This window comes from Panthera pardus, unplaced genomic scaffold, assembly GCF_024362965.1.
Source record: "Panthera pardus isolate Hobbes unplaced genomic scaffold, ASM2436296v1 HiC_scaffold_24, whole genome shotgun sequence".
NCBI classification, from domain to species: domain Eukaryota; kingdom Metazoa; phylum Chordata; class Mammalia; order Carnivora; family Felidae; genus Panthera; species Panthera pardus.
In genome coordinates, this window is record NW_026526810.1 from 66,002,498 (window position 1) to 66,015,227 (window position 12,730).

General features: G+C 46.0%; 1 protein-coding gene across 5 annotated transcripts; it reads right to left on the reverse strand.

Annotated features, from left to right (window-relative positions):
* Positions 1-12: 12 nt before the first annotated feature.
* On the reverse strand, positions 13-12,196 carry RBM23 (RNA binding motif protein 23). Of its 5 annotated transcripts, none has more exons than XM_053889261.1 (14): positions 11,991-12,196; positions 6,893-6,968; positions 6,197-6,312; positions 5,669-5,716; positions 5,363-5,536; positions 5,056-5,109; positions 4,786-4,903; positions 4,539-4,691; positions 4,316-4,453; positions 3,390-3,455; positions 1,705-1,864; positions 1,458-1,577; positions 1,278-1,362; positions 13-1,181 (listed from the first exon to the last, which is right to left on the reverse strand). In XM_053889261.1, exons 2-14 carry the CDS (start codon positions 6,956-6,958, stop codon positions 1,178-1,180), a joined length of 1,302 nt encoding a protein of 433 aa, XP_053745236.1. In that variant the 5' UTR covers positions 6,959-6,968; positions 11,991-12,196; the 3' UTR covers positions 13-1,177. The 5 variants fall into 5 exon arrangements, with proteins under 5 accessions (XP_053745236.1, XP_019284997.1, XP_019284999.1 ...); XM_019429452.2 differs by having other exon boundaries at positions 1,669-1,864; positions 11,991-12,193; XM_019429454.2 differs by lacking the exon at positions 5,669-5,716 and having other exon boundaries at positions 1,669-1,864; positions 11,991-12,194.
* Positions 12,197-12,730: the final 534 nt, after the last annotated feature.

Below are 12,730 nucleotides of genomic sequence, written 5' to 3' on the forward strand. Positions count from 1 at the left end.
CATCCAGGTGTGTGCCTTTCGTCCATTTTAATTTCTAAAGAACGTTAGATAAAACAAAATCAAAGGGAAAAAACAGAAAGGCATTACAAATGTTTTATATCCTAGAACCATTCACGGTTTTGGCTCATGAAAAGTTATTAACATCAGACAGATACACCAACTGACTGAGACCACACACACATGGGCAGCAGCCGCCACAACAGTGGAGCTTGCCTTTTATACAAAGTTTATACGTATGTGTATGTGTATACGTGTACACATACACACACACAGACACACACACAATTTTATGTACACCGACACAAGGATATAAAATCCAGTGAGAAGGGCTCACATGTGCCCAGGTAGGGGACAGGAGCAGCTTTAACAGCTGGGGTTGAGCCCATGGTAGAGGCACATGGGAAGTGGTAGAGAATAGCAGCCTCCTCTCCATCCTCCCACCCTGGGCCACAGGAAAGACCCGGGAGGAAGGAAAACTATACAGAGGAAGATGGAACCTACTAGAGAAGTACCCCACCTTTCACTCAACTCCTGGATGCCCTAAGACATCCAAAATGCCTGGCAGGACAGATTACTCCCATACTTCTCAGTAAGAGGCTGAGCCCACAGTAGCAGTTCTGGCCTCAAGCTGAGACCCAAGGAAGGCTTCACAATGTTCATGTCCATGCCATCTTCCAGGGCCTGTGCAGCAGCAAGCCAGCACTTTCAAGGTTCACCTTCCAAACTGCAAAGTCCTCTTGGACTAGAGGTCTTCAAGGGTTTTCCTCAACAGATTGTAGGGTAAAAGTACAGGAAAAGGAGAGAGGTTAGTTCCCTCAGTTAATGCCCTACGGCCTTCCCAACGGGGGAGGAATCGAGGAATCACTAAGAGTTGGTCGGAGAGAGCAATGAAGGTCATCCCAGGAGATGACACACACGGAAAAACAGGTGTTCAATATAGGTGCAGATTCTGTCCTCTTCAACTACTGGCTTTGCTCAGCAGAGTCCATTCCCGATGGGGCCCTGGGCAGGAGCTCTTCTTGGGAGTCTAAAGGTGGCCCCAATTCCCACAGAGTCAACATCCACGCCCTCAGGATAGCTTGGTCCACAAAATGGAGAGAAGGGGCCATGGAAGGGTAGACGTGGAAAAGGGAGTGGCACCCAGAGGCACAGGGAGGCAGTGTACTGAGCCACTGATTTACCTATGGCAAGGAGAAGAGGTAAATGGGAAACCAAAGGAAAGAAAATAACCAAAGACATGGCACTTGCCACCATGAATACCAGACCCTGAGACTCACATGGTCTGAGGGGTAAAGAGGCTGGAAAGCTGGAAGCACTGGGAGGCGATTGCTTGGGAGGCGAGGTTCAGGGCTGGACTCAGAGCTGCAAAAAGAGAGGCACAATGAGTTGGTGAGCACATAGTATTCCTTCTTTCCAGGCCCCAACCCAATTCCTCCCTTTCCCAAGTTTAAGTCTACCAGTCAGAGCCGCAGGGTTCAGGGCCCCCAAGGGAACTGTCCCATTCAGTTGCAAGGCAGCAGCAGCCTGGGCGGCAGCAGCAGCAGCAGCTGTGGTAGTAGGCAGCTGCATTCCAGAGCCTAAAAGGGAAAGAAAAGGTGGGGTTAAGTCCCAACCTCCGATCTAAAATTCAACCCCATGTTCTTCACTCTGCAGAGAAACTCTCTCCACCTTCTGCCAATTTGGCCATGAGCTGCAAACGTCCACCTGCTGATCCCAGATCCAGCTCCTGGTCCCCATCCGGAAAAGTGATGTCTGTGCCACCATCCAGTCGCTCAGTCACATGACCAACTCTCATAGGTCGACCAGCAAGCTCAAAGCCATTCAGCTGTTCCAGGGCTCGCCGAGCACACTCGGAGTCTGAGAACTACAAGAAACCCAGGCCGTATCAGTCACTTCCCGGACACAGACATGCTCTCAAAACCCCACTACTATTCCCTAGTCTCGCCATCCCAGGAAAACTGCATGCTCACCATGGCACAAACTTTTCTGTCACAGGGAATGTGACCTAAAGTCCCCATCCTCCCAAAATGGGGTAAAAAGGACCTTTTCCAACTGACTAAATGGCAATCACTTCAATCTTCCAGCTACACTAAAAACCTAACAATACAAAAAAAAAAAAAAAAAAAAAAAAAATCTTTACCCATAGAGTGCCTACCCTGACAGACTGTTTCACAAATGACCAGATAAAATGGAAGTAAGACAGGCTAAGGGGCCCAAACTCCTGGACTTTTATTTTATCTCAGCCCTTTGGACTAGTCAGTTTCAGTTCTCACTCAAGAAAAAGGAATCTGGAACTCCAGAGTTCAGTCGCAGGGGGGAGCGCACCCTGGCGTGGAGAACAAGACTGCACCCCACCCCTACGCCTACACCAGTGCTGTCGATCAGAGGGCTCCACTCCCCAGTCCCTTTCATCAGCGTCACCAGAGCTGCCTAGTGTAGAAAAGATTCCAGTCTGCTATTTAAGTGTCATGGGTGTTGATCAAAAAGGCAGCAGCGCAAGGGCAAAAAGGCCTCACCAACATTTTTCTGCAACTGAGTCACACAAGGTGTTAGAAGAGGTACTTGCCACCATGAATACCAGAGCTGGCTTTGTTTATTCTGGTGGCACCTGCCCTAGGGCCTGGCACGTTGGTACTGACAATTCCTAGGCAGGTGGTGTAGGTGGCTTGCCTTTACTGGATACTTCTGAGGTGAGCAATACCTCACCTGTGCAGAACACAACCTAACTCTCCTCTGCCCTGCAGGCAACTGTGGGGGGTGTATGCTTCCTGGACTAAACCCAGGAAATATCAGCTTCTGTGAGACTCTGTGGCTGGCAGCCAGTCTTCAGCCTGGAGTCACACAGGGCTGGAAGAACCAGTTATGGGAACTGGAAGTAATTTTGTGACAGATGTCAGGAAAAGGTAAGACACAGCCCCACTATTCTCACTATAGCTGTCTTTAAACATAAAGATATTTCTCAGTGGAGAAACTCCTTCAAATGGGATAGTGCCAGAAAAAAATATAAATCTCTATTCCCACTATCATGAAAACACCAATTCCATGAAGCATGTCTACAAAAGCCCACATCTAACCTCCCTCATGCCCCCAACCTTTTAGCTGCTGCCTGAAATCATTACTATTACCCAAAAAGCAAGTTGCAGCACCAGGGAAGCTGGTTGAACTCCTGGACACCCCCATGCCAGGGCCACTGACAGAGTGTGGGAGCAAAGCCAAGATCTCAAGCAATGCACTCATCTCAAGGGGAGGAAGGCTAGTCCAAGCTTCAGGCACCAGGGCTTATGAGTCATTTAGACAGTTCCTAAAGGAGGAGGAGGAGGCTGAGCTGCAGAATCAGACAAGTGGACAAACCCACGCTGAAATTCAAAACTTCAAGACCAGAAACTTACCGTAATGAAACCATAACCCTTAGAACGGCCTGTATCTGAATCCTTCATCAGGACAATATTATCAATCTGTAGAAGAGGCGGAAATTATTAACAATCTTTGGGCTAACCCCCACCTTTGAGCTTTCCTACCTGACTGTTCACACTACCTCTAACCTTCCAGCCAATCAATTTCAACTCTCCCAAATCTTTTCTTTTTTTTTTTCAACGTTTTTTTTTTTTTTTTATTTTTATTTTATTTTTATTTTTGGGACAGAGAGAGACAGAGCATGAACGGGGGAGGGGCAGAGAGAGAGGGAGACACAGAATCGGAAACAGGCTCCAGGCTCCGAGCCATCAGCCCAGAGCCCGACGCGGGGCTCGAACTCACGGACCGCGAGATCGTGACCTGGGTGAAGTCGGACGCTCAACCGACTGTGCCACCCAGGCGCCCCTAAATCTTTTCTTTTTTTGAAGCTTATTTATTTTGAGAGAGAGTGCATGCATACACTCAAGCGGGGAAAAGGTAGACAAAGAGGGGGAGAGAATCCCAAGCAGGCTCACTGATAGCACAGAGCCCAACGACACAGGGCTCAATCTCATGAACTGTGAGTTCATGATCTGAGCAGAGATCAAGAGTCAGACTCTTAACCGACTGAGCCACACAGGGGCCCCCAAATTTTTAAAGAAGAGACAAATGCCATCTCTTTCCAAACCACCTCTCCTGACCAACCTTACTTAATCTGCACCCCATTATTTGATTTCACGGTGCCTGACTGACCTGTTTACTGAGCACTATGAAGACAAAGATGGAGCCTAACTTTCCCAGTGTGGACCTACATGCCCATTCGATGGATGCAGTGCCTTAATCGTGGTCAGAATAAAGAGGTACACTCACCCTCCCCACTTTTTCCAATTCCCTTCAGAGGTTTCCATCACTTTCTACTCACTTTGCCAAAGGGCTCAAAGATGCCCCGGAGCATGTCTTCAGTGATATTGAAGTGCAGGGAGCCCACATAGAGGCGCATTGGTCCACCACTGCCCTTCTGCAGGTTGTTGGCCATGGCTGCCAGTCGGTTTTTCTCAGCCTAGTCAAGGAGGAAATGACGGGTCACATCCCATACCTCCCACCTTCAACCCCATCTTCTTGTGTCAGGTTTTCAGCCTGCTCACCTGTGAGGCCTGGACAATGATGGGCACTCCAAGCAGCCGCTGCCCAGTCAGCCCAATGGCCAGTGGCACAGACTGGATCTCACAGAATTCTACGTAGGCGATGCCCTTAGAACGACGGGAATTCCGATCTGAGATGATCCGGACATCACGAACCTATCCGGGGCAAGAAGGAAATCCTGAGTTGGGCATAAGGGAGGATGGACAGAAAATAGGCCACATGGACGAAAACTAAGGGAGGGAAGGTTACCTTGCCGACAGCAGAGAAAAAGTCCTCCAGGTCTCGAGGCCGAATGCGGGCTGCTAACTGCATACAGAAAACCGTGCGGGCATCACGCTCCTCGGGACTCAGATTATCAATTGGTTCCCTAAAGAACAAGTACAATTTATTGAGACACCCGCTCCGATACACAGTCCTTGTTTTCTAGCTACACTCAAGCACTACAAGTTCCTGTATTCCAGCTCAAACGGCTTTTTATTCACACCTCACAATCCCTGGGAAAGCTCATTATCCACTCACCTGACTGGACTCTTCTCTCTGAAATGAGGACTCTTACTGTGCGCATACCTACGCCTATGGAACAGAGAACAACAAACGGAAAATCGTGTCATTCAATGTCATTCGCGCTAGTCCAATGCTCAGTCTTCTAACACGAGAAAACCAGATTCCAGCACTTCACCTCACGGGAATTCTCAACACCACCCCTCCAATAACAAGGTCTCCTGCCCATCACATCAGGTTGTAAGCATCCCCAGGCAGGAAGCACAGCACACTGGTTTTACCCAGACTACAACACAAAGGCCATTAGATTGGTGAGAGGCGTTACCCAGTGGCAAGTGGCGGGCTCCTGTAACGCACACGATCCTCACGCCGCCGGTCCCGACTGCGTGACTCACTACTGTGCCGACGGTCCCAGCTCCGGCTGCGGTGGCGACGCTGCCGCTCTCGACTTCGGCTCCGAGTGCTTCTCCGCCTGTGCCGGTCCCGATCTCGACTGCGACTATAGGTGGAAGGCACTACTGAGTTTGTTGAAGGACAAACCAACCTCTTCTGGCCTTTGATGGAGAGCTTTCCCTGGTATCTTTCCACTTATAGCAATCCTCAAAATCCAAAAGTCCCCACAATTACTTACCTGCGCTTTCTATCCCTGCTTTTACTAGGGCTCCGACTCCTCTTTTTCCTGGGAAAGAGGGGATAACTTATTGAGAATGTTTTATTCTCTCCCCCCAAGGAAAAGAAACAAAAGAAAGGCCAGGGTGGAACGGCAGTAAAAGACCAAAGTGCCCAAGATGACGTGGCAGGAGTTCACAGTAACCACGCAACACGAGCTTGCACACAGCCCTGGATGTTGTCAGGCATCTGGAGTGGCCGTTTCCCCCCCAAAGCCAGGCCAAAGCTGCTGTCTCCAAATCAGGGGTCCTCTTGCTGTTTTATTTAATTAAAATATACTGATGCTAGAACAAATCCACAAATCTAGGCAGGAATGTGAAGACTAGAAGAACATCAAACCAAGTCACCGTTATTCCCAGGACCCAGTGGAGCCATCACTAAAAGTCAGCAGTCTTCTAAGCAACCATCTCCCTGTTCTGGCTGTTTCTCTCATGGACATGGTTGCTTCCTTTCCCCCAGCTGCCAGCCCATTTCTCCACACCACACTCACTTGCTTGCCTCCGCACTGGCACTGCTCCCACTGGTACCACTGCCACTGTTGCCGTTGCTGCTGGCGTTGGTGTTGCTGGGGCCATCTTTTTGAACTTCTTTCCTTTGCTGATCATCCTAAAGGGTTAGCCAGGAAAAACGTCACAAGGCACAAGGTGGCAACACACACATTCCACTGGGCAACAAAAGAACAAAAGTGGACAGAGATTTGATTATGAAATCAAAGCTCACAATTATCTAGTCAGTTTCTGGGCACCCGATCTCCTAACAAAAGGAATAAAATAGGAAGAGAGAAAATCAAAAAGAGATCAGAGTGACAGATTTTGTCAAAACTTTAGCTACCCAACATTGGTTCCACTGACATCTATTTCCCAGGAGAGTGAGAAATTATTTAGGTTTGAGATACATTGACTTTCTAGTGTGTCACTGAGAGCTTTGAGCAAAGTACTAATTCCTAGCACATTATGCCCTGCCCAAACCTCTCCCCCACACCCCCAGCTTTGGGAGCCTCTCTGCCAGCATGTCTTTGAATATGAGAGCTGGAGAGCGGGGTGCGCTAAAAGACTATGACTTTTACGAATAGCCACAACACATAATAAACAAGCAGGAAAAAAGGATTCACAAAATGCTGAAACTGATGACCTAGAACTGCTGCTTCTTACTAACCCAATTCTAGGAGTGAAGTGGGGAGTATTACCTCTTCTTTTTTATAGGGAGCCTCCAGCATGGCTTCAATCACTATATCAAAGTCATCGGACGCCATCGTAGCAGATCTGAGGAGAAGACATGGATATGTGAGAAACTCATATTTTTCCTCCCCTTCTGGCACCCCACATTCCCTTCCTTCTCCAAGAAACAGACTTCAGAATATACAGTTCTGTTTCTTGAATTCCAAAGGGATCTTCCTGGCTGTTGCTTACTCTAGGTTTATTTTTGTACATTATAAACCTTAACTAGTTCAGCTCTGTGGCTCAGAAAAGCTCAAGGGTTGAGAAGGAAACTGAATAGGTAGGAAGAAACTACAATACGGACCCTGTCCTGTGAAAACAAAGCGTTAGTATTCAAAATTACTATTCATTTTACAGTAGACGCTAGGCCTCCATTCTACAGTTCCAAAATTCTGTATATATAACTGGTTTACACGTCAATCACAGAAACAGACACACGTTTCCAATAAAAAGGTAAAAGTGAAAGAGTACAAATCAGGAACAAGACAAAACAACACCAGAATGCAGATCTGCCTTAAGCTCTTTCCACCACATACCCTACTCAAATATCAATAATTAGGCAACTCATCAGTAAGCATCTTGCGTACAACAGCAACTAGAATTCAGGTAACTCAGAAAGATTATGATTAAGACAGGCTTAACCAATTCCACTTTGAAGCCTGTCTAGGTAGGCAGGGTAAGACTTCCTGCCTCCCCCGAGCTTTCACACCTAGCAATCATCCTTCCCAAGACTGTCCACCACAGGCCTGTCAAATTAAAAAACAAACAAACAAAAACCAGAAGATATCAAATAAAATCAGTAGGCTAAATTATTATTTTTTTTTTTTTTAATTTTTTTTTTTCAACGTTTTTTTAAATTTATTTTTGGGACAGAGAGAGACAGAGCATGAAGGGGGGAGGGGCAGAGAGAGAGGGAGACACAGAATCGGAAACAGGCTCCAGGCTCCGAGCCATCAGTCCAGAGCCTGACGCGGGGCTCGAACTCACGGACCGCGAGATCGTGACCTGGCTGAAGTCGGACGCTTAACCGACTGCGCCACCCAGGCGCCCCAGTAGGCTAAATTATTAAAAAAAAAAAAAATACTGGTCTGGAATTATCAATATATAGAACATGGATGAATTTCAAAATAATTATGCTGAGTGAAAGAAATAAGACCAGATAAAGTATATACCATATGCTTCCATTTATATAAAATTCTAGGAAATGCAAACTAACTTGTACTGGCAGAAAGCAGATGAGTGGTTGCCTAGGGATGGACGAGGTGGGCAGGGGAAAGGAAGAAAGAATTATAAAAGGGCAGAGGAAACTTTTGGGGGTGTTGGTTTCATGGGTGTTTAAACATCAAATTGTACATTTTAATGTGTACAGTTTTATTTTAGATCGATTATATCTCAGTAAATCTGACAAAAAAAAAAAAAAAAACACAACCCTCCAACTAATCTGAAGAATTTCTGTACAAGGAAGCTAATCATAACCAGACTTTCCATATCCCCAAGAGCTTTGCCCTCTTTAAGGGAGCTAATGCATTATCCAATGATGCTGTCCTTGTTGCCCTCAAAGCCCACAGCCTATTTTGATGAGTTAACAATGAGTATAAACATACTAATATAAACTAAGTGATGCAAAAATAAAATTAATCGTTCCATTTGTCATTTACAGCACCTGATATTGCTAGGCACTGAACTAAGCTTGTTTCAGAAACAAGATTCTTGGAAAGAGCAAAACAATAAAATAAAAATTACTTGGAGCCATGGGCACCTGGGTGGCTCAGTCTGTTAAGCATATGACTCTTGGTTTCAACTCAGGTCATGATCTCGAGGTTTGTGAGTTCAAGACCCACATCAGGCTCTGTGCCAAGAGTGCAGAGTCTGCTTGGGATTCTCTCTCTCTCCCTCTCTCTCAAAAATAAATAAACTTTGGGGCACCTGGGTGGCTCAGTCGGGTGAGCATCTGACTTCAACCTAGGTCATAATCTCATGATTCATGAATTCGAGCCCTGCGACTAGCTCTGTGCTGACAGCTCGGAGCCTGGAGCGTGTTTTGGATTCTGTGTCTCCCTCTCTGCCCCTTCCCTTCTTATGCCCTGTTTCTCTCTGTCTCTCAATAATAAATAAACATTAAAAAAAATTTTTTAAATAAACTTAAAAAAAAGTTAAGAAAAGAAAAAAATTACTTGGAGACAAATTTAAGACTTAAAATGGAATTCAAATCAAGATTAAATAGCTGTGTCTAAAAACCGGTGAACTCAACTGCTTATTATAAGTAACATCATACGTTTGTTTAACAACCAAAGGTAATGTATGTCACAGGCAGCTGTCAGACCCAATGCACAATGAAAAAAACTGAGGTTTTATGAACTGCCCAGAGCCACAAAGCTCAAATGGAAGAGCTGACTCTTGATTAAGGTCCCCTGACTCTAAGTCTAATGTCTCATCAAGTCGATCAAATTACCTCTCTCTCCTGTACTTTACAACTTAACTTTAAAGATTTTTCTAATTTTATTTTTTATTTTTTAAAATTTATATCCAAATGAGCATTTAGTGCAACAATGATTTCAGGAGTAGATTCCTTAGTGCCCCTTACCCATTTAGCCCATCCCCCCTCCCACAACCCCTCCAGTAACCCTCAGTTTGTTCTCCATACTTCTGAGTCTCTTCTGTTTTGTCCCCCTACCTGTTTTTATATTATTTTTGTTTCCCTTCCTTTATGTTAATCTGTTTTGTCTCTTAAAGTCCTCATATGAGTGAAGTCATATGATTTTTGTCTTTCTCTAATTTCACTGCACAATACCCTCCAGTTCCAGCCACGTAGTTGCAAATGGCAAGATTTCATTCTTTTTGATTGCCAAGTAATACTCCATTGTATATATATATATACACCACATTTTCTTTACCCATTCATCCATCGATGGACATTTGGGCTCTTTCCATACTTTGGCTACTGTTGATAGTGTGCTATAAACATGGGGGTGCATGTGTCCCTTCAAAAGATCACACCTGTATCCCGTGGATAAATGCCTAGTAGTGCAATTGCTGGGTCATTGGGTAGTTCTATTTTTAGTTTTTTGAGGAACCTCCATGCTGTTTTCCAGAACTTTAAAGATTTTAAAAAGAAGAGTACACAGCATACTGATATGTCTAGTTTTATTTACTTATTTATTCATTTATTTATGATTTTGGGGGTTTTTAAAAATTTTTTAATATTTATTTCTGAGAGAGAGAAAGAGACAGTATGAGCCAGGGAGGGGCAGAGAGAGAGGAGACACAGAATCTAAAGCAGGCTCCAGGCTCTGAGCTGTTAGCACAGAGTCTGATGTGGGGCTCCAACTCACAAGCTGTGAGATCATGACTTGAGTCGAAGTCAGATGCTTAACTGACTGAGCCACCTAGATATCCCTAAGATTTCATTTTTAAGTAATCCCTATGTCTAACATGGTGCTCAAACTTACAACCCTGAGTTCAAGAGTCACACTCTACAGACTGAGCCAGCCAGGCACCCCAAGATGTCTAGTTTTAAATACATACTCATCTGAATAATGATTGTTCTGACAGGTTTATCAAAAGAATTACTCCCCTCAGTCACACCTTATTATGTGTCTTCTAGGTATGAGGTAGCATATACTTCAAAATATTAGGAACCTGGCTAATTTTAATACATACTATTTGGCCTATTGTGGAAAAATGGTTCTTTAAAGGTTTTGATGTTCTGTTTCTTCCAGTCATTTTCGCTGCCAGGTCTATACAAGTTCTCTAGGTGTCATACAGCTCCTCTTTATATTTTTACAATCTTTTTCCTCCCCAAATGAAATGCTTCGGATTTCAGTGATTGCTCTCTGTTGACTGCTAGTACAGAGTAGGAATTACTTAAACGCACAAAAACTTTCACTTAAGTCCACAAACGAACCACCACCTATCAAGTAAAGTTTTCACTCAGGTACTCAGAAATGAATGAATCCCTTTAAACAAAGATACACACAACACCAGCACATTTTGAAATGAAATCTCACTAGGTTTGGTGCATCTTTTCAGATATCCTAGAAGCAGTAAAGTCCCAAACACCATGCATTTTCACACTGGGAGTTTTCAAACTCTTCCCATGTCCCAAATCATGGGTCAAAGTCCATTCAATCCCATCCATTAAGACACTGTAAGAGCCTTAGTCCATCCCAGCTCCAAAAACTGCATTAAGGGCGGGCCCACAATCATGCAAGTCTCGGGGCTCTATCAACGCACAGTCAAGACCCAAACAAGCACTTAACTTAGGCCCCACTGCTTAAGGGACAAAAGAGAGTGAAAAACCACTGTCAGCTCAGTTCAGGCAAAATTCACCACATGCTGAGTCCCAAAGGGTGATCACCTCCTGGGTCCACAGTCACAGAGCTGGACACAAACACCTCCAAACTGAAGACAGCTTAATTAAGAACAGGAGCAGTAAGATAAAAAACATTCCACATGCTGCGTAACAAGCCAAGGCTACACTTCAAAAAATGGTCCTTACTATAAGCAACCGACTGGCATGGTCTCTGCGAGGGCCAGTGTCCCATGCTAAAAACCTCTTATGAAGCCTCACTATCCTCCGGAACAGCCACGGAATGTGTGGTTAAAAAAAGAGGGAAAGCCCCGAGGCGACAGAGTGAACACGAGTCTTCCAGAGACTGAAGACTGAGGAAGAAATCTCAGTTCCCTAGCCTCTCTCGGAGTGGTAGCACTAAGAGCTGAAACCCGAACCTGCGAGCTCTGTCAGACCGCCCCGGTATGGACGACCCTAAACGTCAGGGCAGAGGGGGACCTGGAAAGATATCAGTCACTGGGATCCTTAAGACAGCACCTTCACCATTAAGAGATATACCCACGAGGGTGCCGATCCCTAAACCCATGCCAGCGGGCTACATTTAGGTAGCGAACACTTCCAAATCAAAGTAAACAATTTTTCTTTGTTTGTTTTTAAAAGTTTGCCTGACTCTGCGCTTGACGCCATTTTCTGCCTGTGACGTCAGGGGGAGGCGCCGTGCGCCGACGTCACGCATAGGTGACGTCGCGGAGAGACCAGGTTTCGGGGTTTCTCACCAGTTCCGGGTCCCCGCAGGGGGCCCCGGTTTCCTCCGTTCCTTTGGGTGTGTTGGGGGCGCGAAGCAGGGCTATTTTCCAGAGTCTCAGCAGTAAAAGCAGCACTGCAGTCGGAGCTTCTCCTCTTCCCGCAAAATGGCGGCACCTCCGCTGTCTTCCAGAACTTTCCCCAATCTGCGCAGGCGCCGAAACATTTAGGCGGTGGAACTAATCTCACTGGTTTCGCGGCAACAGTCCAAAGTCTAAATTTTCATTGGCCAAAACCCTAAGCATGGGTGGAGCCAAACTCAAATGTTTCTTAGCAACCATCAAGTTCCCATTGATTGGCTAACCTCTCCCAGACACGGGAAAGTGGAAGCGTCCTACGGCGGCCCGCCCGTAGCTCTCTCATTGGTTAGGCGACTTGAAGAAGGCGGAGAATGTGGGCAAACAACCAGCGGGAATGACTTCCTACCCAGCTCCCGAGCTCCAGGCCAACGCCGGCAGGCAGAGCTGGCAAAGAGGTACAATTGACCTCTTTGCTAGTCCCTCCCTACTCTGATTTGCCGAGGGTTGCGTCGGACTTACCTGTGACAGCTTTGGGGACACTGCGGCACACGTCAGGAGGGATGCCGAACTCCACATCCCCATTCTGAGCTGGCTGTCTACACAACCCTCCCAACCATCTCCTCTTGCCCTTAGTGCTTTGGCCCCGGGAAACACAAGTCTTGTAACAGATTTGTCTTCTTTCACATTCTGCC